The sequence below is a fragment of the Trichomycterus rosablanca genome, chromosome 1 (assembly GCF_030014385.1).
Source record: "Trichomycterus rosablanca isolate fTriRos1 chromosome 1, fTriRos1.hap1, whole genome shotgun sequence".
Lineage (NCBI taxonomy): Eukaryota > Metazoa > Chordata > Actinopteri > Siluriformes > Trichomycteridae > Trichomycterus > Trichomycterus rosablanca.
The window spans coordinates 15,871,180-15,898,577 of record NC_085988.1 but is presented as its reverse complement, the minus strand read 5'-3'; the positions used below and the strand labels follow the sequence as shown (position 1 = coordinate 15,898,577).

General features: G+C 41.5%; 1 protein-coding gene across 1 annotated transcript; it reads right to left on the bottom strand.

Moving 5' to 3' along the window:
• On the bottom strand, positions 1-26,139 carry LOC134319164 (transmembrane protein 65-like). The gene is made up of 8 exons (XM_063000192.1): positions 25,829-26,139; positions 22,862-23,082; positions 18,619-18,663; positions 6,900-6,967; positions 4,705-4,759; positions 2,624-2,666; positions 1,238-1,343; positions 1-404 (listed from the first exon to the last, which is right to left on the bottom strand). The coding sequence occupies exons 2-8, from the start codon at positions 23,067-23,069 to the stop codon at positions 282-284; spliced, it is 648 nt and encodes a 215-aa protein (XP_062856262.1). The 5' UTR covers positions 23,070-23,082; positions 25,829-26,139; the 3' UTR covers positions 1-281.
• Positions 26,140-27,398: the final 1,259 nt, after the last annotated feature.

The following is a 27,398-nucleotide window of genomic DNA, read 5'->3' as shown; positions in this document are numbered from 1 at the left end:
GATTGTTCAAAGCAAGTATATAAAGATTTGAGCTTGGGTTAATGGAAAATAAAACATGTTTGGGTTCAACTGCCTAGCATTTCTGTTAACTACATTAAGCTTGCAGCTCCAGCCAGCGTGTTTTGACCGATGGACTACATTTAGTAGTCCGAAAAATGTTTCAGTTTCATATCTCTAACCCTTCAGTGCTCAGGTGAACAGAGCTTTTCCTCTGTTAAGAAAACCTGCTTCATAGTGTTGATGTACCACGTCCTGTGGTACTGTGTGTGTTAAATGGGAACTTATTTAGAGTCTGGGAGTGAGGCTGGTGGAGGACTTTCTTTCTTTTCTTCATCTTCTTCACTGAGGAAGAGCAAAGGGAACATCCCGAGCAAGCAGCCGATGGCGACGCCGATGGCCTTCCCCTAAAAAAGAGGAAAGAGGAAAAAAGAAGGTAAAGCAGAGAGAGTTACAATCCACACTATAACACAGCTAGTCTGTACGTTTTAGGTCGCTAAAGAGGTTCACGCCCTTTAGTTTGATCTACAAACAGGAAACCATTAAATTAAGGGGTCGATCACTAATCAGATTTGAATAGAGGTTTGTTAGTGTGACTTGGTCACTTGTTCACACTCTCACACTCTCACACACTCACTCTCACACACTCACACACTCACTCTCACTCTCACACACTCACTCTCACTCTCACACACTCACTCTCACACACACTCACTCTCACACTCACACACTCTCACTCTCACACACACTCTCACACACACTCTCACACACACTCTCACACACACTCTCACACACACTCTCACACACACTCTCACACACACTCTCACACACACATTCACACTCTCTCTCACACACTCTCACACACTCTCTCACACTCACACACTCTCACACTCACACACTCACACACACTCACACACACTCTCACACACACACTCTCACACACACTCACACACTCTCACACACACACTCACACACACACTCTCACACACACTCTCTCACACACTCTCACACACACTCTCACACACTCTCACACACACTCTCACACACACTCTCACACACTCACACTCTCACACTCTCACACACACTCACACACACACTCACACACTCTCACACACACTCACACACACTCTCACACACACTCACTCACTCACTCACTCACTCACTCACTCACTCACTCACTCACTCACTCACTCACTCACTCACTCACTCACTCACTCACTCACTCACACACTCTTCTCACCAGGTGTGAGCTCAGTCTGGTCTGCCACATGTCAGCCTGTTTGGGTGTAAGATCTGGAATCTGCATCCCAAACCTCACAACTAAAGCTTCCACATAACCTGCCAACCTGAACAACACATACATGAGAGATCAGCAAGTAAGAAAATGTGAAGACATGAAACAAATAAAAGAGAAATTTAAATATGAAAAAGCAAAAAATTATAGTTTTATAGCTGATTTGACTTTAGCCTTTTCAAACACACACAAAAAGCTCGATTTAAAGAATCTCCAGTGTCCTGCACATAGCCCTGACCTCAGCCCCACTGAACAGCTATTGAATGAACTGGAACATTAACTGAGGCTTCCTTTGATAAACATCAGTGCCCAGCCATACAAATTCTATTTTGACTAAATGGGCACAAATTCCCACAGACATATTTTGGGGTCTTGTAAGAAGCCTGGATGTTGTTCTAGCTGAAAAAAATCACATAGAGGTCACCTTTGTTTTAATACAATGTGTTTTGGAAATAGGATGTTCAACAAGCTTATGGTCGGGTGTCCAAATGTGTACAATGAAATAAAATGCTGTATGGTAAATAAAAGCCTCTTTTTAAAGTACGTTTTTTTGCAGACATTACAGACGGCACTTATTTTTCTCCCTTTCAGCACGTCCAATTGGCCGACTGCGTCATGCCTTCTTTCCACCAATGCCGATCCCCGCTCTGATTGAGGAGAACGAAGCTAACCCACGCCCCCCTCCGACACGTGGGCTGCAGCCGTATGCATCTCGTCACCTACACTTTGACGAGTGCAATGCGGATCAGCACTGTGTACGGAGAGACGCACCCTGACAGCACTTTTTTCTCATCTCTGTGCAGGCGTCATCAATCAGCCAGATGAGGTCGTAATTGCATTAGTTATGAGAGAGAGACCCTATCCGGCTTTTTAATATCCCACCCCTGTGTGAACACCACGACAATCGTTGTTCATGTGGCCGCTCAGCCCAGCCGGCAGGCAGAGCTGAGACTCGATACGATGTATTCGAGATCCCAGCTCCGGTTCCAGCGTGTGTTTTTACCGCTGCGCCACGTGAGCGGCCATAGAGTCTCTACTTTAATAGCATTTGTTTTTGAAATTGTATGTCCAACAAGCTCATGGTCAGGTGTTTAAATACTTTTGGTCATATAGTATAATGAAATTAAATGAAATTCTGTGTTGTAAACAGGAGCCTCTTTCTTAGGTGAGTTTTTTCTTTTTTCTTTGATGCCTTGAAATGTTTCTGAACAGCTTACATTTCTGCTCACTTGCAGCATTTAAATGATTTACCCTTTTATTTTATTTACTGAAGCAAGTAAAACAAACTAAAGAATAAAGTAGCACAAAAAGAAAACTTATGCACACACTTACCCAAGTCCTGCCAGATCTGATACCAAGTTCCCCAGAGCAGCCGCTGCAACCATAAATACACCGTTAATTACACATATATTTATAATTTCCTTATTATATTTAAATTATTACTGTTAGCAATTGTTGTGGCTGAAACACATGAAATCAATCATTAAAAAGGGTGTCCCAATACTTTCATACATAAAGTGTCCCTTTAATCGAGGGAGAAGATCTGTTTTCATCCTTTATGGTCTTTTACCTTGACTTATCTTGACTTTATTTAATTCATAGCTAGGCTGCTACAGGAAACACTGTCATGGTTCATAAGTAGCTATTATACCCGCCCCCCCCCTCCCCTCGCTGGCTACACTGCAAACATCCATCCTGCATGGAAAAGAGATGAAAACGACACCACCATGTTTACATAACACAGGCTGAACATCGGGCTAGAACCACGCCCGACTGAAACTCTCCAGTGAACTTCACTCACGGTTGGTCATCGATATGAATAGGCATCGGGCAGGATCATGCATGTGGCTACAGCTGACCCTGCAATTCACCACATGCCCTTTACATCACCATAGCAACTGTAGGAAAATAACAGGGCATTCTGGACCTTGGTCTTGCATGTTTAACCAGTTTAGCTTCCATGTCTGTGGAATTCTGTTAGTGTCCTAGCAAACGTGTGTACCTGTGTAATAATATATAATACAGTAGACCCTTGACTTAAGAACAGCCCTTCGGAACCAATCAAATTCGTGAGTCAAAATGTTCGTTAGTTAAACCTATTTTTCCCACAGGAAATAATGTAAATAGAATTAATCCGTGCCAGACCTCCCAAACCCCTCCCTTCTTGTTTGGAAGGGAAGCCCCCTTCCAAAAGAAGATCAGCAATCATGTCTGGAGTCGTTTCTCTCCGTGGCTGAGTGTGCAAACCACTGGGACCGGCTTTGGGCTCACTAGGTTTCATTTTCTCTGCACCTTGTTTGGGGCCATTTTGATATTGAATTTTACAAAATATAAAGACACCGAAAAAATGTAGTTATGTTAAGTTGAAGAGGAAATGTTCATATGGTAAACAGTTTGTAAGTCAAGGGTCTACTGTATAATTCATATCTTGTACAATAACTGTACATCTTGGACTAAACAATAATTGTTCTACTGCCTACAGGTGCGGCACGTTGGCTAAGTGGGTCCACTGTCCACTGTCCACTGGCAGTCGAGGGCCACTCTGTGTGGAGTTTGCATGTTCTTCCCGTGTCCATGTGGGGTTTCCTCCGGGTGTTCCGGTTTCCTCCCACAGTCCAAAGACGTGCAAGTGAGGTGAATTGGAGACATTAAATTGTCCATGACTGTGTTCGATATAACCTTGTGTGAAATGATGAACCTTGTGTAAAAAAATAACTACCGGTCCTGTCATGAATGTAACCAAAAGTGTAAAACATGGCTTTTTCTATCGGACACATACACAATATGGGCAGAAGTATGTGGACACAACTATTAGCTAGCTGGACATTCCATTCCAAAAGGATCAGGATCACGTACTGAGTCACACACTGCTTTCCAATATTCACAGCCTCTGTGTAAGCGCCACTGACCAGCCAGCAGAGGTCGCAGCTGTAGCAGAAATGAGAAATCCTGTCGGCCCTCCCTCCCTCCGACGTAGCTGCATCACCCGAGTGCCTGGGACTATTGCTCTTTAATCTGTTTGTCCAATAAAGGAGTATTATTTATTTATTTATTAGGATTTTAACATCATGTTTTACACACTTTGGTTACATTTATGACAGGACAGGTAGTTACTCATTACACAAAATTCATCAGCTCAAGTTTTTAAATGTCTAACACAGTCATGGACAATTTAGTATCTCCAATTCACCTCACTTGCACGTCTTTGTACTGTGGGAGAACTCAGAGAGACGGGGTGAAAACGCAAACTCCACACAGAATGAATCCAGACCGCTTCACTTGGGAATCAAACCTAGGACTTTCCTGATGTGAGACGACAGTGATACCCAGCCACCATGCCGCCCAATAAAGGAGTATTAACCTAAGAGAGACGACGAGCATCAGATCTACGCTCAATGTAAATGTGTATGTACCTGCCATTGTTGATATTCCAAACGTCACACCGATGGACAGCTCAATCTGGGTTCCCTGGAAGGAGATCCAAACATTTACGATCAGTAATCAGACTCTCATTCCTCACTACTGCACTAATGCCTCATAGAGACATGACTCAGCTATATCTAAACATCTACAGAAGATAAAAGAGTCGCCTTGGCATGGAAGTACTAACAGCGAGCCAGGCAATGGTTCAATACAGCAAGGAACTTAAATAATTCCATACACTTGTAATGGAGATGAAAATGCTTACAGTTCGATTTGTGTCACTTTGGGCTTAGAGCCCGTCACACCAAAAACAAGCACCAAAATGTACTTGTACTATTAAGTGGAAGAGTGGCTCCCTGTATTTAGGCATATTGTTTGTTTGTTGATCTGCCATAACATTAAAACCACCTCCTTGTTTCTACACTCACTGTCCATTTTATCAGCTCCACTTACCATATAGAAGCACTTTGTAGTTCTACAGTTACTGACTGTAGTCCATCTGTTTCTCTGCATACTATTTTAGCCTGCTTTCACCCTGTTCCTCAATGGTCAGTACCCCCACAGGACCACTACAGAGCAGGTATTATTTAGGTGGTGGATCATTCTCAGCACTGCAGTGACACTGACATGGTGGTGGTGTGTTAGTGTGTGTTGTGCTGGTATGAGTGGATGAGACACAGCAGAGCTGCTGGAGTTTTTAAATACCGTGTCCACTCACTGTCCACTCTATTAGACACTCCTACCTAGTTGGTCAAGCTTGTAGATGTCAGAGATGATCGCTCATCTATTGATGCTGTTTGAGTTGGTCATCTAGACCTTCATCAGTGGTCACAGGATGCTGCCCATGGAGTGCTGTTGGCTGGATATATTTTTGGTTGGTGGACTATTCTCAGTCCAGCAGTGACAGTGAGGTGTTTCAAAACTCCAGCAGCGCTGCTGTGTCTGATCCACTCATACCAGCACAACACACACTAACACACCACCACCATGTCAGTGTCACTGCAGTGCTGAGAATGATCCACCACCCAAATAATACCTGCTCCGTAGCGGTCCTGGGAGAGTCCTGACCATTGAAGAACAGCATGAAACAGATGGACTACAGTCAGTGATTGTAGAACTACAAAGTGCTTCTATATGGTAAGTGGAGCTGATAAAATAGACAGTGAGTGTAGAAACAAGGAGGTGGTTTTAATGTTATGCCTGATCGGTGTATGTTGTCTTTCTCTGTTGCACTTTGGGCATTCGTTCAGAATGTGTTTTATGGTAATCTGTATCTGATATTCTGTGGGATCTTCTCCTACTATTAAGTGTCAGTTTGGAATGGCCTATTCTACATCTAGTGTATAAGACTTGATCTGTACGTTTTCCATAATGAATTTTTGGTTTATTTCTGACAGTGGGGTGAATCTCATGTAGTTTATTCTTCGAATGCATGTTGTTGAAGTTGCCATTTACTTTTAATGTAGTCATTTATAGGGGGTTTGATGTCCGTTGGTGGAAGTTTGAGGTTAATGATTTTTGTACAGTTCTTCCTCTTGCCAACTGGTCAGCTTTTTCATTTCCCAATATTCCACAATGCTCAGGTACCCAGCATAGTCTAATATCAAACTTTTAGTCTGTGGGTTCTTTTAAGGTGCTCTATATTTGTATTCATGCAGAAGTGGCTCATAAATGATGTAAATGTTTAAATGAGCTTAAAGCTTAACTCAGGTTCGTCGCTGATCAAACAGAAAGAAAAAAACAGAAGGAGCTTCTCTACTGCACAGCCAGGGTTTAGCCTACAGTGACATAAAGCTTGAAATGCCAGCGCATCAGACTGCTTTTTACTTTTAGGTGCACATACCTCATTGTGACCTTTTATTTTGTACCCCCCTTTCCTCCCAAACATGTTACATTTGGCAGATACACAGCAGTCATACAAACTTATTGTTCTACTTGGACAATTAAAAATTGCAGAATAAGACCAGGGGTGTCGAAACATTTGCATAAGATTATATTAAATAATCTGTCGTTTTCAGCTTGGAGAACTTTGCTTTTACACTTTCTAAATTCACACTTTCTAAATTCAGAATATTTTCAGCAGTATTTCACATGCTCTATCTAAAAAGCATAAATTTGTGGACAGTAGCGCTTCTTTGCAAAAGCAGTACAGGCTCTGAACCACTGAACAGATCATACCACTTACTGCAGCGATCATGATGGCGTTGTCCAGAAAGCCAAAGCCGACGAACGGGATGGCGTTGTGGAGGAGAACTGAAACGACAACAGCAGGTCAGTACACGCATCACAGATGAGCAGCATCCAAATGCATCAGGAAATCATTTCTTCTAGCTTTGCTTCATTTCCTGTATAGACATTAACCTCGACTTGACTGTGATCTAAACGACTGTGCCTGAAAGTTTTTTTTTTTGCATTTACCCCCCAACTTTCCCTCTCAATTTAGTCAAATCCAGTTACGCAATTGCATGTCCCAAATCAATCAGTTTGTGTAGACGCCCAGCAGAGCTGAGATTCAAACTCGCAGGTCCGAGATGCTGCGCCACCTGAGAGCCCCCCCCCAAAAAATAATTTAAATGACTTTCTTACACCTTGAAGATCAACAGATTTTATTTAACAGATTTTGACTTGTGGCTCACAGCTGATGTGCAAAAAGAAAAACCAAAAGGCCAAAAAAGCACAAAAAAAATGCAGATTAAAAGTCTTTAAGGTATATAAGTAAAGTTAATACTAGTTATTTCTTTATTTTTTTCCAAAAGCTTTGTATTTAGTGGTTGCCAAAGTGGATCTGGTCCACATACTAGACTTGGCACCATTTAACTCTGGATGCCTTCCTGGCACAACCCTCCTTTTTCTAGCTGGGCTTGGACCCAGCGTTGAGGATGCACTGACAAGTGCACCTCCCCTTTGCTAGGCTGCTTTGGCCTACTATTAATCTTGCTTGGGTGGTGCAATGGTGAATTATGCTAGCCAAATACTGCTGGGATCCTGAGTTTGAATTCTCAGCCAGTCAGGCGTCTACATACAGACATGATATGCTATGTCTGGGAAGGGGAGAAGGTTTTGATGAATGAGGACTTGAGATAGATTGGTGTCCTGACCAGGGTGTTACTGCATCATTTACAGTGATTCCAGGCAATCTGAACTCCCTGAAACCTTGACCTGGAGTGGTGGTAAAATATGAAAGTGAAATAAAAAACTATTACAGTTCTTGGATCATATAAAATGATTTTGACAGAGCTACTCTGTAAATACACAGAAACATTGTACACAAACCGGGCATAACATTATGATCACTGACAGTTGAAGTGAATAACACTGATTATCTCTTCATCACGGCACCTGTTGGGGGTGGGGGGTGGGATATATTAGGCAGCAAGTGAACATTTTATCCTCAAAGTTGATGTGTTAGAAGCAGGAAAAATGGGCGAGCGTGAGGATTTGTGCCAGTTTGACGAGGGCCAAATTGTGATGGCTAGGCGACTGGGTCAGAGCATGTCCAAAACTGCAGCTCTTGTGGGGTGTTCCTGGTCTGCAGTGGTCAGTATCTATCAAAAGTGGTCCAAGGAAGGAACAGTGGTAAACCGCCATCAGGATCATGGGCGGCCAAGGCTCATTGATGCACGTGGGGAGCGAAGGCTGGTCCGTGTGGTCCGATCCAACAGACGAGCTACTGTAGCTCAAATTGCTGAAGAAGTTAATGCTGGTTCTGATAGAAAGGTGCCAGAATACACAGAGCATCACAGTTTGTTGTGTATAGGGCAGCAAAAGGGAGACCAAGACAATATTAGGAAGGTAGTCATAATGTTATGCCTGATCTGTGTATGTAGATAAAGGTTTCTAATGATTCATTAACTGGTTAACCAATAATCAACCGAGAGGTTTTGTTTAATTAATGCTGTTATCATTTAAAAAAGGCCATTTAGATTTATTTCCAACAAGGAATCAGAAATGTTTGACTCTTTTGAATTTGTTCAACATTTTTAGGGTCACTGCTCTATTACATAAACAAATTTGATCATTTTGACATATGGACTAGTATTCTCAATTACCAGTTATAGCTCAGCGATTAAGGTACTGGACTAGTAATCAGAAGATTGCATGAGCAATGCCCCAACACCCCAATTGCTTGGATTGTATTCATTGCTTTAAATAAAAGCGTTTAAGAAATGCCATATATGTACATTTTAATAAGCAGAGTTATTCTTGGGCGGCACGATGGGTCAGTGGGTAGCACTGTTGCCTCACAGCATGAAGGTCCTGGGTTTGTATCCCAGATTGAGCGAACCGAGCTTTTTCTGTGTGGAGTTTGCATGTTTGCCACGTGTCCGTGTGGGTTTCTGTAAAGGGCTCCTGTTTCCTCCCAGTCCAAAGACATGCAGTCAGGTTAAATGGAGCTACTAAACTTGCATGTGTGGGTGTGTGTGGATGAACTGGTGCCCTGTCCAGGGTGTTTGTGTTCCGTGCACCCTCCGAGAGCCGGGATAGGCTCCAGCACCCCACCGCTATACAGTAGTGTTCAAAAAAATAGCAGTCCAACACCATTAACTTGATAAATCACTGTTTTTAGTAGAAGTGATATTTCTACATAGCAAAAAATTCACTTGAAAGTGTAGTAGAGTAATGAAAACAAAACAAACCCAACAATTAGGACATGCATCCCACTCATTCTGAGTAATTGAAGCATTGATTGAAAGGGGGTTGTTCAAAATAATAGCAGTGAGGAGTTCAATTGGTGAAGTCATTCATTCTGCAGAAGAACGGGTGTCAATTTTGGCCCTTATTTAAGGTAGGAGGGGGGCAAATGTTGCACAGGTTGGTCATAGCGCATTTCCTTTTGAAATACTGGGTAAAATTGGTTGTTCCAGACATTGTTCTGATGAACAGCGTACTTTGATTAAAAAGTTGATTGTAGAGGGAAAAAAACATACAGAGAAGTGCAGCAAATGATAGGCTGCTCAGCTAAAATGCCTTAAAGTGACAACCAAAACCTGAAAGATGCAGAAGGAAGCGTGGAACTACTGTTCGAATGGTTCAGAGAATAGCCAGAATGGCAAAGGCTCAGCCAATGATCACCTCCAGAAAGATCAAGGAACATCAGAAGTTACCAGTAAGTACAGAAGATGATTAAGTGAAGCCAATTTACCAGCAAGAACTCCTGCAAAGTCCCGTTGTTAAGATAAAGACGTGTCCTGAATGGGTTCAAATTTGCCAAGGAACACATTGACTGGTCCAAAGAGAAATGGCTCAACATTTGTGGACTGATGAAAGCAAAATTGTTCTTTTTGGGTCTAGTGGCCGTAGACAGTATGTCAGACGATCCTCGAGCACTGAATTCAAGCCACAGTACACTGTGAAGACATGGTGGTACAAAATGATGATATGGGGATGTTTCTCATACCATGGAGTTACGCCTAGTTATCACATACGAGGGATCATGGATCAATTTAAATATATCAGAATACTTGAGCAGATCATGTTGCTCTATGTCGAAGAAGAAATGTCCTTAAAATGGGTGTTTCAACATGACAATGACCCAAAACATCTTGGTTACAGACAAACAAGATTGAGGTAATAGAGTGACCAGCCCAATCTCCTGACCTCAATCCCAGAGAGAACTTGTGTTCTGATATCTGAAACATGTTTTTTTTTTAGGCAAAACCCAAAATTGCAGAAGAACTGAGGAATGTCGTCTAATCATCCTGGACTGGAATACCTGTTCAGAGGTGCCAGAAGTTGGTCGACTCCATGCAACACAGATCTCGGAAACAATTGTTCTGCCACTGAATATTAGTTCAGTAATTTAAATTAAAGTGAAACCTCAAACATTTTTTCATGTTATAGATAAATTTTTTGAGTTTTTAAAGAAAAATGCTGGCACTGCTATTATTTTGAACAGCCTAATATTCATTTTTCTTAATTTTCTGTAAAGGATTAACACAAACTGGCTACATTTAGTTAATGTTTTGATTTAGAATTAAAAGTGTAGTATTTTCAGTGCGTTTGTATTTATGGAAATAAAAGTTATTATAATGATTTTGTGCTTTATTCGCTTTTTTAAAGTCACTGCTATTTTTTTGAACACTACTGTACTGCACTACCTCACCAAGAACAACACTGTTAGTATCAACAAGTGCTGGTCACGGCTACAACACAATACAACACAACTGGTCCAAGTTTAACGTTTACTTATATGGACATAGAGAGTGAAAACACAAGACTACGATAAACAGACCTTCACTACAATAGACACTGCTGACTGTAAACATGTCAGGCATGTCGAGTTCCTCAAACAGAACCATAAACAGTAGCTGGTACTTTGTTTCAGAAATTTTTTTTTATTGCTTACATTTGGTAAAAATAGGGGTGTTGCGCACACAGGCTGGAAACTGTAATCAGTCCCTTGATCTAAAACAGCCCACACGGCAAATTCTGTAACAATTTGATTTGCATGACAATTGAATGAAATGCATCATGTACTTCCCTGTATTTTACTAACAGGCTGCTTTTTACAATCACTAACTATACTGTCTGGTTTAAAAAAATAAACCCTGCAGTCATCTCGTCTAAACATTAACATTAATGTTTTTATACAACGATCAGCCATAATATTAAAACCACCTCTTTGTTTCTACACTCACTGTCCATTTTATCAGCTCCACTTACCAAATAAAAGCACCTTGTAGTTCTACAATTACTGACTGTAGTCCATCTGTTTCTCTACATACTTTTTTAACCTGCTTTCATCCTGTTCTTCAATGGTCAGGACCCCGCACAGGACCACCACAGAGCAGGTATTATTTGGGTGGTGGATCATTCTCAGCACTGCAGTGACACTGACATGGTGGTGGTGTGTTAGTGTGTGTTGTGCTGGTATGAGTGGATCAGACACAGCAGCGCTGCTGGAGTTTTTAAATACCGTGTTCACGCACTGTCCACTCTATTAGACACTCCTACCTAGTTGGTCCACCTGGTAGATGTAAAGTCAGAGACGATCGCTCATCTATTGCTGCTGTTTGAGTTGGTCATCTTCTAGACCTTCATAAGTGGTCATAGGACGCTGCCCACGGGGCACTGTTGGTTGGATATATTTGGTTGGTGGACTATTCTCAGTCCAGCAGTGACAGTGAGGTGTTTAAAAACTCCAGCAGCGGTGCTGTGTCTTATCCACTCATACCAGCACAACACACACTAACCACCACCATGTCAGTGTCACTGCAGTACTGAGAATGATCCACCACCTAAATAATACCTGCTCTGTGGTGGTCCTGACCATTGAAGAACAGCATGAAAAGGGGCTAACAAAGCATGCAGAGAAACAGATGGACTACAGTCAGTAATTGTAGAACTACAAAGTGCTTCTATATGGTAAGTGGAGCTAATAAAAAGAACAGTGAGTGTAGAAACAAGGAGCTGGTTTTAATATTATGGCTGATCAGTGTATAAACTTTATAAAACTTGATAAATAGTGTCAGCATTTTAAAACATGTAAACAGGTGACAGTTTCTGCTTGGCAAGTTATGAGTAAAACTATCTGCTTAATGTTCTTACAGCAGGTGGCTTTACTGAAGAAAATGATGATTAATGTCACCATTGGTCCACGCATGTGAATAAAAAAAAATACCCAAATCTTCTAGACTTTGAACAGCATTTGCACAAAGTACAGCTTTATGATTAATAGATTATATATTAGATGCAAAGAGATTAGTGGTGATTGGAACTAGGGCTGTCGCGGTGAAAGAATTTCCCCTTGCGATATTCAGCCTGTCTTAATATCGCGGTATGCGATAATATCGCCATTTTTTTTTTTTTTTTTGAAAATGACTTAATTTATCTGGATTTTAGAGCTATATAAACAAGCTTTATTGTTAGGCCAAGATTCGGTATATTATTGCTTTATAATGACAAAGATGAGACAGCTTTAAGACCAATCAAATGTGTGTTTATTGTTAAATACAGAACAGAGCAGGGATGCGCGTCTTTTCTCTATTAAAAAAGGTTGAAATTAAGCTTCTAGCCTAGGCTAGATATACACTGTGAAACGAAAAAAAAAAGTGTTTAGGCTAAATATTTTAAATGCACATCTAATCAAAATATGGTAAAAAAAAATAGAATAAAGAATAAAGTCTGTAAGAGTTTAAACCTGCGTTATCATGCGCGCTAGAAGAACCAACACGTTCATCTGATGTGGTTTAGAGAGGATCTGAGTGGGGTAGAGATGTTCCTGGCGTTACCGATGTTACACTAATTCACACGTGTACTGATCCTGCATGCGACTTTACAGAGCAAAGCAAATCTAGCCTGGTTGTCGCGTCACTATTAACCATCTATTTAGTAGGTATAATTAACATAACAATATAATATATAAAATAATACTACATTTTAAGTTATTATTCGTTTCAATACATTTTTATTCAACGAAAAAATACATTTAAATCATTTCAGCAAGCCAGCAAGAGAATATTTGCAGGCTGCAATGCCATATTAACCGTCATTAAGTGTTTTAGTTCGCCAAGGCTTTTTTAAGGTTTGAATATAGTCTAAATTACAAGTATTTTATTGAGTGTGAACTCAATTTGATCATTAATAAACTTGCCTGTAATTCCTGTTGCCATTAACCGTTTCCATCCAAACATTTCGCAAGTGTAAAGCGCATTTATGAAATATCGGCAGAAAAAAAAGCGGAAAATGTTGCGTTTCCATCAACTACAGTTATGTGAAAAAACCTTTACATGACGTGAGAGACATCGGGCAGAACGAGCAATGGCCCGTCTAATGTGGGCTCAAATCTCCGTGCCACGGCGACGTTCACCTCGCATCTGGGAACGTAAAACGCACTAAACAATTTTGGGAGCACATCGTGCAGAACCATTTTTCAAACGAGCTTTGGATCAAGAATTTCAGAATGTCAAAATCAGCCTTTGATGAGCTATGATCGGGTCATCTGTAGAGCCAAAAGTTTACAGTCACCGGCCACCCGTGCCAACTGAAAAGAGGATTGCTATTGCCTTATACAAGTAGTAGTGGGCGAGACGTTCGGCGTGAGCGTAACAACAGTTCACCATAGTGTATACGCTGTATGCCAAGCAATAACATCAAAACCAATTAAACATTACGTCGTATTACCAAATGCGCAGGAGGCAGAAGAAATAGCACCGCGTAATTACGCAGCGCATCATATACCACAGGTGTACGCTGCACTGGATGGTACACACATTCCAATCCTCCCTCCAGCAGTCGGGTACAGGGGCTATGTACATAGAAGGGATGGCCATTGATTGTTTTGCAGGCACTTGTGGATGACCAGTTGATGATTCGTGATGTATGTGTTGGCTTTCTCAGCAGCGCACATAACGCAGCAGTTATTAAAACATCACACCTTTTCAGGTACACTACACACGTTGACAGTGATTCAGTTTTAAAATATATATATATACACAGTGTATCACAAAAGTGAGTACACCCCTCACATTTCTGCAGATATTTAAGTATATCTTTTCATGGGACAACACTGACAAAATGACACTTTGACACAATGAAAAGTAGTCTGTGTGCAGCTTATATAACAGTGTAAATTTATTCTTCCCTCAAAATAACTCAATATACAGCCATTAATGTCTAAACCACCGGCAACAAAAGTGAGTACACCCCTTAGTGAAAGTTCCTGAAGTGTCAATATTTTGTGTGGCCACCATTATTTCCCAGAACTACCTTAACTCTCCTGGGCATGGAGTTTACCAGAGCTTCACAGGTTGCCACTGGAATGCTTTTCCACTCCTCCATGATGACATCACGGAGCTGGCGGATATTCGAGACTTTGCGCTCCTCCACCTTCCGCTTGAGGATGCCCCAAAGATGTTCTATTGGGTTTAGGTCTGGAGACATGCTTGGCCAGTCCATCACCTTTACCCTCAGCCTCTTCAATAAAGCAGTGGTCGTCTTAGAGGTGTGTTTGGGGTCATTATCATGCTGGAACACTGCCCTGCGATCCAGTTTCCGGAGGGAGGGGATCATGCTCTGCTTCAGTATTTCACAGTACATATTGGAGTTCATGTGTCCCTCAATGAAATGTAACTCCCCAACACCTGCTGCACTCATGCAGCCCCAGACCATGGCATTCCCACCACCATGCTTGACTGTAGGCATGACACACTTATCTTTGTACTCCTCACCTGATTGCCGCCACACATGTTTGAGACCATCTGAACCAAACAAATTAATCTTGGTCTCATCAGACCATAGGACATGGTTCCAGTAATCCATGTCCTTTGTTGACATGTCTTCAGCAAACTGTTTGCGGGCTTTCTTGTGTAGAGACTTCAGAAGAGGCTTCCTTCTGGGGTGACAGCCATGCAAACCAATTTGATGTAGTGTGCGGCGTATGGTCTGAGCACTGACAGGCTGACCCCCCACCTTTTCAATCTCTGCAGCAATGCTGACAGCACTCCTGCGCCTATCTTTCAAAGACAGCAGTTGGATGTGACGCTGAGCACGTGCACTCAGCTTCTTTGGACGACCAACGCGAGGTCTGTTCTGAGTGGACCCTGCTCTTTTAAAACGCTGGATGATCTTGGCCACTGTGCTGCAGCTCAGTTTCAGGGTGTTGGCAATCTTCTTGTAGCCTTGGCCATCTTCATGTAGCGCAACAATTCGTCTTTTAAGATCCTCAGAGAGTTCTTTGCCATGAGGTGCCATGTTGGAACTTTCAGTGACCAGTATGAGAGAGTGTGAGAGCTGTACTACTAAATTGAACACACCTGCTCCCTATGCACACCTGAGACCTAGTAACACTAACAAATCACATGACATTTTGGAGGGAAAATGACAAGCAGTGCTCAATTTGGACATTTAGGGGTGTAGTCTCTTAGGGGTGTACTCACTTTTGTTGCCGGTGGTTTAGACATTAATGGCTGTATATTGAGTTATTTTGAGGGAAGAATAAATTTACACTGTTATATAAGCTGCACACAGACTACTTTTCATTGTGTCAAAGTGTCATTTTGTCAGTGTTGTCCCATGAAAAGATATACTTAAATATCTGCAGAAATGTGAGGGGTGTACTCACTTTTGTGATACACTGTATATATGCGTGTGTGTGTGACTTAGAGCTTGAAACGTCATCGTTTATTCGCAAAACCCGTTTCCATCCCCTTTTTTCGCATTTCGGCGATGCGATATTCTAACTTTTCCACCTCGTTCAAGCGTGAAAACTTTTTTTTGCGATATTTGGGTCGTTTTTCGAATTTTTAGCTTTTCCATCCAGGTGTTTTAATGCGCAGTTTTCAAAATTCGCAAAAAGTTGGTGGATGGAAAACCGTCTAGTGTTTCCATCTTAAAACACGAAGCCTGTCACTCAGCAGCAACGCATGTGAACAGTTTGCAGGAAAATGACGCACTTAGCTCTTTTTCATTATGAATTTATTTAACATTTATTATGCCCGATTGTAAGCGAAAAACAAGATGGACCCTGCAACAACAACAAAAAAAAAAAAACGTGAATATCGCGGTGTGGCGGTTGCTTGGCATGCCCTGCGGTTGGCTGGTCTATACCGCGATATTTCAAAATTGCGGTTAGCGCGACAGCCCTAATTGGAACACTGAATGCAGTACTATGTGTATGAATGTAAAAGTACAACACTATATTCATATATGACTAAGGCCCGACCTAATTCACGGCCATGAAAATAGTGCCACGGACCGTGAAATAAGCCTCGTCCCGTGTAATATGTAATTTGCTGTAAAATTCAAAATTTAAGGTTTGCGTTTAGCAATTTAACATTTTTTATTCGTGTAGCGTTCAAGTGCCTCACGTTTACTGGTTAATCTGCACTATGAGGCGTCCTAACATCCTACGGCAATTCCGTTAGCAATCCAAGATGTCAAAGTCTAAAGCAGCGAAAAACAAAACTCGGGTAATTGCGTTTGGAAATCTGTGGACGCCACAATTTACTGTGGACTCAATGTATGAGTGAAACACCTTGACGAGGTACAGACTGAGCGCACACGACCTGGCCGTGGAGACGGGGCGACACACCCGGTCCTGGCTGCCCCGGGAGGAGAGGCTGTGCCAGCACTGCACCCTCAGAACAGTCAGACGGAGCTGCACTTCCTCACCCGGTGTACCAAGTACCACCACGTCCGCTCCCAATTCTTCCCTAAATTCAACATCATCATCCCCAACTTTTTCTCCCTCCCAGACCCCGACAAACTGCCCCACCTACTGGGGGAGCACAGAGAGAGCTGCACACTAGCAGCACTCTATACACACACCTGCCACCAGGTGAGGGACAGTGGGTGATCATGTCCCATACACACACACACCAAACGTTTATTACTACCTAATTAATGTAAATGTCACCATTTATATTCTTATTGTTATTTGCACTGTTTTTATTATTATTTTATTCTATTTTTTTGTACTTGTAACTATTTTGTATATTTTTGTTCTTATTGTTATTTTTAATATTTCTCTGTAACTAAGCTTTGGCAATACGAATGTCCTTATTTGTCATGCCAATAAAGCTTCTTTTGAGTTTTGAGTGTGATTTAATTTAGTGTAAAATGTGGCACTTTTCTTTAAGAATCTGTGAAATCGGTGATTTTTGAAAAAACGAGGTCCATGACATTAAGCACATTTTCCTGTTAATTTAATATAGCACTATATATGAGACAGTTAATAATTAAATTAATAACTAATGAAGAGAGCTTTTTACTTGAGCGTGTTATTACATTATTGCTTCCTGTCTTGGTCCTTGTAATACGTTTAACAAAATTAACCTAATAAATCAAGTACATGCCTATTCAAATACCAAATAAGTTAAAAACATTATGATTTTCCCCTTATTTTATTTTCATTAACCACTTCATACATGTGAGGTTCCCAGGAATACCTGGACAGGGTAAAGTAAAATCTAATTTATTTGTATAGTGCCTGTACAATGAACACTGTCTCAAAGCAACTTTACAGAATCCAGGACCGAACACCCCTGATGAGCAGCTGAGCACCTCAATGACAAGAACAAACTCCCAAAATATTACAAGGAAGAAATTTTAAGAGGAAGCAGAATCACTTGTGTGCCAATCCATCGCAGGGCTTCTGCCACCCCACCCAACACGTCTGTGTAGACGCCTGTTCGGCTAATAACACAGCTGGGATTCAAACCAGCATAAACTAGCATGTTCCATTCTGACCATTTCCCAGACTCCAGCCTTGACAGCCTCGTCACATCTTGAAACAAATTATGCCAGAATTTATGGGCGCTTGGGTAGCGCAGGCGGTCAATCACCCTAGCCCACTACCATTGATTTCCAGGGTTTGAATAGTAGTGTTATTGGCTAGTTGGGCATCTACACAGACATGATTGGCTGTGTGGGGGGGCTGAACAGCCCGACAGATAGTTACTGGTTATGCGAGATTCAACAGTTTAAGGTTTAACGTCAAACACAGTCATGGGCAATTTTGTTTCTCTAATTCACCTCACTTGCACGTCTTTGGACTGTGGGAGGGAGGAAGCCGGAGCTTCCGGAGGAAACGCACCCAGACAAAGCGAGAACATGCAAACTCCACACAGAAATGACCCAGACTGCTCCACCTGGGAATCAAACCCAGGACCTTCTTGCTGTGAGGCTACAGTCCTACCCACCGAGCCACGGTGCCGCCCACATAATCAATGTCAACATATAAAAACGAATCTGGTATTATTTTAGGAGTGCTGTATGCACTGTGTTTGAGTCACTGGCAGAGCATGATTCAAACCATATGCAGGATTAAAAATGGTTGTTGCCTATAACAGACTGTGTAGCTAATTTAATTCAAGACTAAATGCAATTTCTGACTAATTAAGACTTGGAACAAACATGTAAACCAGGTTTATTATTTAAAGAAATAAATCAACATCACATCTTACCATATCTCAGCTGGTTGGCGTTGGGTGGAGCCGACTCCAGTGTCTCTGGTGGGGGAAAAAGAGGACACAGCGGTTTAGCACTTACAGGCGACATTAAAACGAGCATGCTCGACAACATGCACGAGAGCCGGTACCTGATCAAAGCTCTGATTTAGACATTTCACCCGCATGTGTTCTCTCAACACTCAGCACCAGTGCAAACAGTAAACAAGAAATACTCGGACCCGTTTCAGGCTGAGGTCCTGCGTTCAAACATTCAAAAACTACTAGAATGAGCAGAATTTCTAGATATCAGCACCAGATACACATCAGTAGAAACTGCTTTCCATACACACTACCCCTGGTAGTTCAGCGCTAAGGCAAATGTAATGTAATACAATATAATAAATATAACTTGAATTATAGTTGTGTGACTGTCATTACAAACATACAGTGTGTCGGCTATATTTGTTTGTTTAAAGAGAGCTGGACTGTGAGGAGAGCTCATGCAAGCTGAGCGTAGGAGTCACAGGTGCCTGGTCATTACTTTGTCTGGGTTTGGACATAGTGGTGTCAGTACAAGAAGCCACATGAAGAATTAAAAGCCCCTTTTCCAGTGCACAATGTCTTATTGCGGTCCTTGGGTGGTTCACGAACCAAAAACGTTAGTTGCAACATCAACAAATTTTAACAGGCACAAAGTCTAAATAAACATGTACTTGAACGCCCACTTGTGGAGGCTTTATGTTACATCTTGTAAACCAGAGTGGGACCAGATTACCACCAATTTTATTAATTAAGTATATTTAGTTTCGTGTTCGTTTTGATGCACTGTTTGTGTTGCCTGGGCCGCGATAAAAATCATGGACAAAATATGGGTTGCTTGGAAAAAAGTTTGAAAAGCCCTGCCCTTTGGTACAATGAAATATGATATGCATCCCAGTCCGGAATTATCCATTTCCGATTGCACAGTGGTACCTGTGAAGGCAGGAGGAGTTTGCTGTAGGTAAGGCTGTGACTAAACAGTAACAGTAGTAATGACAGGATGATTTTCAGGTTGCCTTGCTGTGGTGTGTCTAATTTTTCATAACACTGCTTTAATACAATCGATTGCAGGCAGTTGGGTTCTGCTTGACCAATGAACATTCCGATTGGTCTATTCTCAATCCAGCCATACCGACCACTTCAGTACACTCGGTCCCTGGTGCAGAGGTGTAACCAAACTCAGCATGGGTACTCAGGTACAGTACAGGACACTTAGCAATGGAAACAACCACTAAATGCGGGATTATGGATTTTTTAAAAAACATACTGGGCACTGCGCAGCGGAAAAGGGTCAAAGAGATCTAACGTCGTGTCTGGTTGGTCAGAACCCGAGCTGGGCAGTAATCATTAAGCCAAGCTTACTACTTCCGATCAATCAACATAGGGGTCAAATGTTGGTTACATGTGTAATATGCAGAAAGTAAATCTATTCAATCGAGACTGGTGCTAATTTGGACACATCAAACCAAATACAAGCGTCATTCAAGCTTCAGGTAGATGAATGCGATCTTATTAATGCTGACTATTTGAGCAACCATGCTGATATGACAACATACGCCCTAATCACAGCTGAGGCATTCCAAGTATTTAATTCAGCTTTCATTTCATTTTTATCAACCAGTTTATCCTGGTCAGTGTCACACCGGGTTTGGTTTCACTTGGAAACACGGGGGGGAAAAGCAGGAATACCCTGGACAGGACGCCAGTCCATCGCAGGGCTTGGGCCAAATAGCACTGCTGAGATGTGAACACTGAGGTGTTTTGGAAGGCTGGTTACATTTTAAGTTCCAAGTTGAAGCTCGAATCAAACAGCTCATTAACTACCTATCCAGGACGTCACAAAACACTTCAGATAAGTTCAGCAGTCAAAATTCCAGCATCATTACACATTTGAAGGCAGGGAGGTTTCTGTGGGAGAGCTGAAAAATTCAAACCAGCACTAACCTGAACACAAAGGCTCATATTTTTTTCATTCTAAGCACTGATAAGCTGAAAAGTAAAACTTTCCAGATGTCATGGGCACCGTTAGATCTGCAATACAACCAACACAGCATTCCACACTAGGAATAAAATAAAGGCAGTCAAACATGATGGAGTTGTGATGTGATGACTGCTTTAACGTTTAATTCATGTAACCATAAATTCAGCTCTCTATTAAAAAATCCTAAAGCTGAAGGTTTGGTTATTAGTCCTCCATCTGAAGCTTCAGCAGAACTGGGTTACACAACAGGACAATGTACTAAACAGGTCCGCCTGAATGTTTGTTTGTTTGTTTAATTCTTAACGCCATGACAGCTGCTATAGCTATGATCATGGCCATGGCTAGCTAATAGATTCAGCCTTTAAACATGTAAGTGATGGGTCGATTTGCTTTCTTTACCTTTGTATAGTGGTTAGAGTGTTTGTGTAACCCTGAGGGTGTAGAGTTAAGTGCTAGTGCTTCTAAGAATTTAAGCAGTTGTTTGGGAGGGTGGTACTGAGGTAAAGATTTCCTTGTGGCTGTTTGTATTAGGGCCGGGCGGTATATCGTAAATATCGATATATTCGATTATACTTTTTACACGATGTTGAAAATGACCATATTCGATACAGAGTATGCATAGAATACACAGGTTACCATTTGAGAACGTTTAAAACACAAAAGCGCTAAGCGGAACGCTTTCCTTCGCGTATGAGCATGGAATCAGAGTCAATGAGTCAGAAACGACTGTTTTCAGACGAATTATTCGTTGGAATCGAATCAGAAAACTGTGCTCTTATCTATGGTAAAGATTTATTCGTGTTGCTCACTCTGTGGGCAAAACAACTCCGGTTCAGGAGATTCAGATGTATAAACCAATCAGAGCTTCCGAATTCAAATTTTGGGCGGAATCTCTCTCTTCATTGGTTGTTGTATAATTGACAGATAAGTGAACGAATTACCAGTTTCAGCTTTCAACCGCAACAGCCGAGAGAATAAATTAGGTTAAATGATCTAAGACGATTTTCATTAGTTAGGTGGATAAACACAGTTAAATATGGATTTTTATATTCTGGAACTATTCTGGAAATATACAAGATGGCCTCCAAGGTAAGCTGCGGTTATGATTTTATACTGCTGTGTGGTTGATCTGGGTCGCGGTGCTGCTGTTTACCGTGCGATTTCATTTTGCAATGGTAGCAAAGCATGATCAATTATTAATTAGGATTTTTTTTTATGCTTATTAATTTGAAGTAAAACGGACAGCATAAATGTGATTGTGAGATTCTGCTGGTTTGTTTAATATAAATACAGCCTGTAATAATACAAAATATAAACACTGTAATTAGTCAGAATTGACCAGAACTACAATATTGTGTGGTTTTTTTTAAGAGAACTTATAAACAATAGAAGGTAAAATATGGGCGGTGGCCTGCCATTGTACTTTAAGTTTACATTATATCGTATCGTATTGTATATCACCACTTCTCAAAAGCATATCGAGATATGACTTTTTTAGCCATATCGCCCAGCCGTAGTTTGTATTATAGAATTTTGTTCTGATGGTTTTTATTCTTTTGGCATGAATAGAGGATGTGTTTAACAGAAGTTCTTGAACCACAGAGGGGGCAAGTGAGGGCCCGGCCTCCTTTTACCAAGAAGGTCTGGGTCAATTTGGTGTGTTCTATGAGCCATCTTGTGTTGAAACTTTGTTCCCATTGTTTTTGGGGTATTGCGCTCTATCCCTTTTTATGGTAGGGTGGATCCACCTGAATGTCTCAAAAATACATTTGTTTTTAAGTGGGCCCAAAAAAAGTCCTGACTTGAACCCTATTTAGATTCTGCAGCAAGACTAAACGTGGACGATAAATGCTTGACCACCCTTCATTTTATTTTCATTTCTGACACCACTTTATCCTGTCCCGTTTCGCCTGGAAACACTGGGAGCAAGACAAGAATAGGCTAGACAGGGTGCCAATCCATCCTGGGGCTTCGATCAACCCACCCTACACCCAGACATAGCCAATCATGTCTGTGTAGGTGTCTGACCGGCGGGTAGCGCATGCTGAAAGTTGTAATGAACCACTGTGCCATCTGACCTTCGACAGCTCTTCAGTATTGCTAAATTAAAGCCAACAGGTCAAAATTTGCAACATTAAGTTTAGGGGATAAATGACGTTTATAGGTGTTGCCTAAGGAACCGGATGAGGGAATATTTATTCCACAGCACTGAAGCTTTGTAGGACGCCGTATCCTTACCCTGGGCGATGGCGATGGATTCAAAACTCTGAAGCTCTCTCAGTAAGCAGCGGCGCTCTGAAGGGTGCAGGCTGTAGATGAAGTCTTTAGCTCCTGTGGGAGTGTTCAGTGGCTCCAGTCTTTCATTGCGCTTGTGTGTTCCGAGCCAGCGTGTTTCTACTCTTCTGACGCATGGGCCAAGGGCTCTCTGCAAACCAAACCTCAACATCTTCTATCAGTACCTGGAGAAGGAATGAAAAAAAAGAAAACTAAGCATTAAAAAAACATATTATTAAGATTTTAACGTCATGGTTTTACACACTTTGGTTACATTCATGACAAAAACGGTAGTTACTGGTTACACAAGATTCATCAGTTCAAGTCTTTAATATCTAACACAGTCATGAACAATTTTGTATCTCCAATTCATCTCACTTGCACGTCTTTGTACTGTGGGAGGAAAACAGAGCTCCTGGAGGAAACCCAAACAGATATGGGAAGAACATGCAAACTGCACACAGAAAGGACCCGGACCGCTCCACCTGGAAAATCAAACCCAGGACCTTCTTGCTGTGAGGCGACAGTGCTACCCACAGTGCCACCCAAGTTGGGATGGAAAGGTATGACATCATCATGGTATAAAAACACAATTTATTATCACGGTTTTCAAAGTAAGATGGAATTATGAGGGTTTTTTTTTTTTTTTTTTATTCAAACCATGTCCAATTTCACCCCACTGCACCATCAACCTCTGCCTCTGAGGAACACGCTAGACTAAAGTGTTCCTTCACTGCTCATGCCAGGCTTTTCTTCCTCAGAGTCTGGACCAGCCCAAGCGTGGGAGGCCCCTCGATTGCCCCCTGAAATCCTGTGGTCATTCAGAAAGCGGTCTGCCTCTCGAAATGAATGTCAGTCTTCTGTGTGCACTTACTCCTAGAACTTCAATATTTGTCTGTTGACTTAGCATAAAGAGTATGATGGAGCACGGTGGCACGGTTGCCTCACAGCAAGAAGGTCCTGGGTTCGATTCCTAACCAGTAATAACCTGTCCTGTCATGAATGTAATCAAAGTGTGTAAAACGTGACATTATGATCCTAATAAATGAATAATGATGGAGGAGTGATGCTTCTTAAGGGTTCTTATCACACGTACTTTACCCTGAGTTCACACCAGCAGCTATTTATTGCCTCGTGCCTGCAAATGGCTGTTGACTCATCGACCTCAAGTGAATCACAAGCTGCTTGGTCTTAAAAAAAATGATTTCCAAGTTATAGACATGGCAAACCCCCCAATCTAGTAGCTTTATTTGGTTTTTTTTTTTTTTTAATCCTGCACCCGCACATCACGACTGAACCAGTCAGCCAAACTAAATACAAGATGAAAAATAAAGGAGACACTTGATATGTAAACAGACGAAGTTGGAAGTTTACACAGACTTGGAATTCCAATAATTCCAGCTAATTTTTATTATCTGTGACTGAATGATTGGAGCTAAATAAGTTCTTTCAGAGGCTAAGGTGGTGATTTCTAAGGTTCCAGATCTCAGGAATGTTTTAATGCTTTTAATTTCTTATGTAAAGCACTCTGAATTGCCACTGTGTGTAAAAGGTGATATATAAATAAAGTTAAGTTACTTGACTAGTAATGGAAAGGTTCAAGCCCCACCACTGCCAGGTTACCACTGTTGGGCCCTTGAGCAAGGCCCTTAAACCTCAATTGCTTACACAATATAGTGTCACAGTACAGTGAGTCGCTTTGGATAAAAGCATCTGCCCCAGTCTGAAGATCCTGCTCTGTCCCCCAACCACCTGAAAGTCTTCCATCACAGCACCCATAAACCTCCACTCTGGCCCTCCTCTCCTTCTCAGCATCGTTCTCTCTACAGAACTCTCATCCCTTCTTTGCACATGCCCAAACCATCTCAATCTAGCCTCACTAACTTTGTCCCTAAACATCTTACCTGTAGGTGGCAAGCCAAAAAAAGAAAAGGGTCACAGCGAAAAATAATAATAATTAAATAAACAAATTTTAACAGGCACAAAAACACCCCTTGTGGAGGCTTTATGTAACATCTTGTAAACCACAGTGGGACCAGATTGCCACGATTTGTATTATTTAAGTACAACCCCAAATCAGAAAAAGTTGGGACAGTATGGAAAATTCAAATAAAATAAAAATGCAGTGTTCCTTATATTTACTTTCACTTTTACTTGATTGCAGACAGTTTGAATCCTGGTCCCCTGGTCTAATAAACTCCATCCTAATCTTGTTCATCCTCATTTCTCCCAACAAAAATCTCAGCAGCTTCGTCTCTGCCACCACCAGATCTGTCGTTATAGAACTGACTTAGACGATGTAGTATAATAATTAATATCATGTCCCTTTGTGACACAGCCTCCTAATTCCTCATTACTTATGTCAGACTGGAGCTCGGTATGCACGTTTGAATAGGGTTAGCATGACACCACACACCCACTGGACCAAGTCAGAAGATCTCAAAAACTAGATTTAGGATTTTTCGTTTTTAAGGAATGTCAACAACAGTCCCAGGTTTAAAAACAGCCGACATGGAAAAGTGGTCTCAAGACCAAGGTTGGAAAGAAAATCAAAGCTGTGCACCAACGACTGGAAGAAAATGAGCTCAAATAACCAGAGGTCATCAAAGAACCACCAAGGGTGACGGTGTCCACAGTCAAGCGAGCTTTACATCTCAGTCCAGACACAAAACTCCTGCAATAGAATCATTATTTTATAGTCTTACTGAAATTGCTGTTTAGATAAACAAATACTGTAAAACTGCTGAAGGTTTTCCATGCAGGACAGTTTAACAGCAATATAAATACTAGTTATGTAAAGCTCGCTTGGCTGTGGAGTGTCGCCCATGTGCCAACAACTTTTAACTCGAGTCTTGTTTTGTGTATTTTGTTTAATTGTAACTGTAAATAAATAAAACAAAGCTGGATAAAGTGCTAGTTTACACGTCTTACCCTGGTTAACTGCTGCTAATGCCTCAATGTTGTTGTTCTGAAGCTCCTCAATCTCCAAACGACTCTTCTGATTTGCATAGTGATTATAAGAGTAAAAATACAATACCGAACTATGGTAAAAGGTTACAAACAATGTTTACTGTTAATTTAACATAATTAAGACGATTAGTTCCAGTTCTTCTGTGTATAAATAATGAGAATATCAGTTTCAGTTAGGAGTGCAGCTCTTCCACCGACAGAGAAAGACATGAGTCAAGTGGAAACCATGAGCAGTGCGGACTTTATTTATATAAACACCCGACCCCCGTCTCCATGGCGAGACCGCGCCTCTTAACAACCAGAACCGGTTCATGCACTTTTTGATTGGTGGGTCAGGAGTCAAACAACCAATCAAAACCGCGCGGCACGTCGCGGCGCAATGTAATCTGGGAAATGTAGTTTTCTTTTCACAATAAAAACTACAAAACATTCACAACCGCTTCAATTTCGGTTTTTGTATTGAAAACAATGTATTTCGCTTTAAGAAACGAAATAAGTTTTAAATTAAAAACTAACAATTGATATTTATTTGAGTGAATGAATAAAATTGACCAATAAAAATATAAAAAAAAGTGCTTTTAACTGGTGCTGGTCAAATGCTGCCATCTTGTGTGTAACAAAGCAATTCGTTCATTTTCAGGTAATAATAAACCCTAAAGAGGGCGACGGCGACAGTCTATCAATGCAATTTGAGCAATGCAATGTACTCCACGTACTCCTTGTTTCTACACTCACTGTCCAAGCACTTTGTAGTTCTACAATTACTGACTGTAGTCCATCTGTTTCTCTGCATGCTTTGTTAGCCCCCTTTCACCCTGTTCTTTAATGGTCAGGACCCCCACAGGACCACCACAGAGCAGGTATTATTTAGGTGGTGGATCATTCTCAGCACTGCAGTGACATGAACATGGTGGTGGTGTGTTAGTGTGTGTTGTGCTGGTATGAGTGGATCACACACAGCAGCGCTGCTGGAGTTTTTAAATACCGTGTCCACTCACTGTCCACTCTATTAGACACTCCTACCTAGTTGGTCCACCTTGTAGATGTGAAGTCAGAGACGATCGCTCATCTATTGCTGCTGTTTGAGTCGGTCATTGTTTAGATCTTCATCAGTGGTCACAGGACGCTGCCCACAGGGAACTGTTGGCTGGATATGTTTGGTTGGTGGACTATTCTCAGTCCAGCAGTGACAGTGAGGTGTTAAAAAACTCCATCAGTGCTGCTGTGTCTGATCCACTCGTACCAGCACAACACACACTAACACACCACCACCATGTCAGTGTCACTGCAGTGCTGAGAATGACCCACCACCCAAGTAAAGGAGAGTCCTTCCTTTCTGTGTGGAGTTTGCATGTTCTCCCCATGTCTGCGTGGGTTTCCTCTGGGTCCTCCGGTTTCCTCCCACAGTCCAAAGACATGCAAGTGAGGTGAATTGGAGATATAAAATTGTCCATGACTATGTTTGATATAACCTTGTGAACTGATTAATCTTGTGTAATGAGTAACTACCGTTCCTGTCATGAATGTAACC

What these genes read in the sequence shown, in the direction of transcription:
- LOC134319164 (XM_063000192.1), bottom strand. Translation starts at nt 23,069, where the DNA reads ATGTTGAGGTTTGGTTTGCAGAGAGCCCTTGGCCCATGCGTCAGAAGA. An exon ending in CGCCAACCAGCTGAGATATG is followed by an intron (nt 6,968 to 18,618) that starts GTAAGATGTGAT and finishes TTGTCGTTTCAG; the next exon opens with TTCTCCTCCACAACGCCATC. An exon ending in TCAGATCTGGCAGGACTTGG is followed by an intron (nt 1,344 to 2,623) that starts GTAAGTGTGTGC and finishes TGTGTTGTTCAG; the next exon opens with GTTGGCAGGTTATGTGGAAG.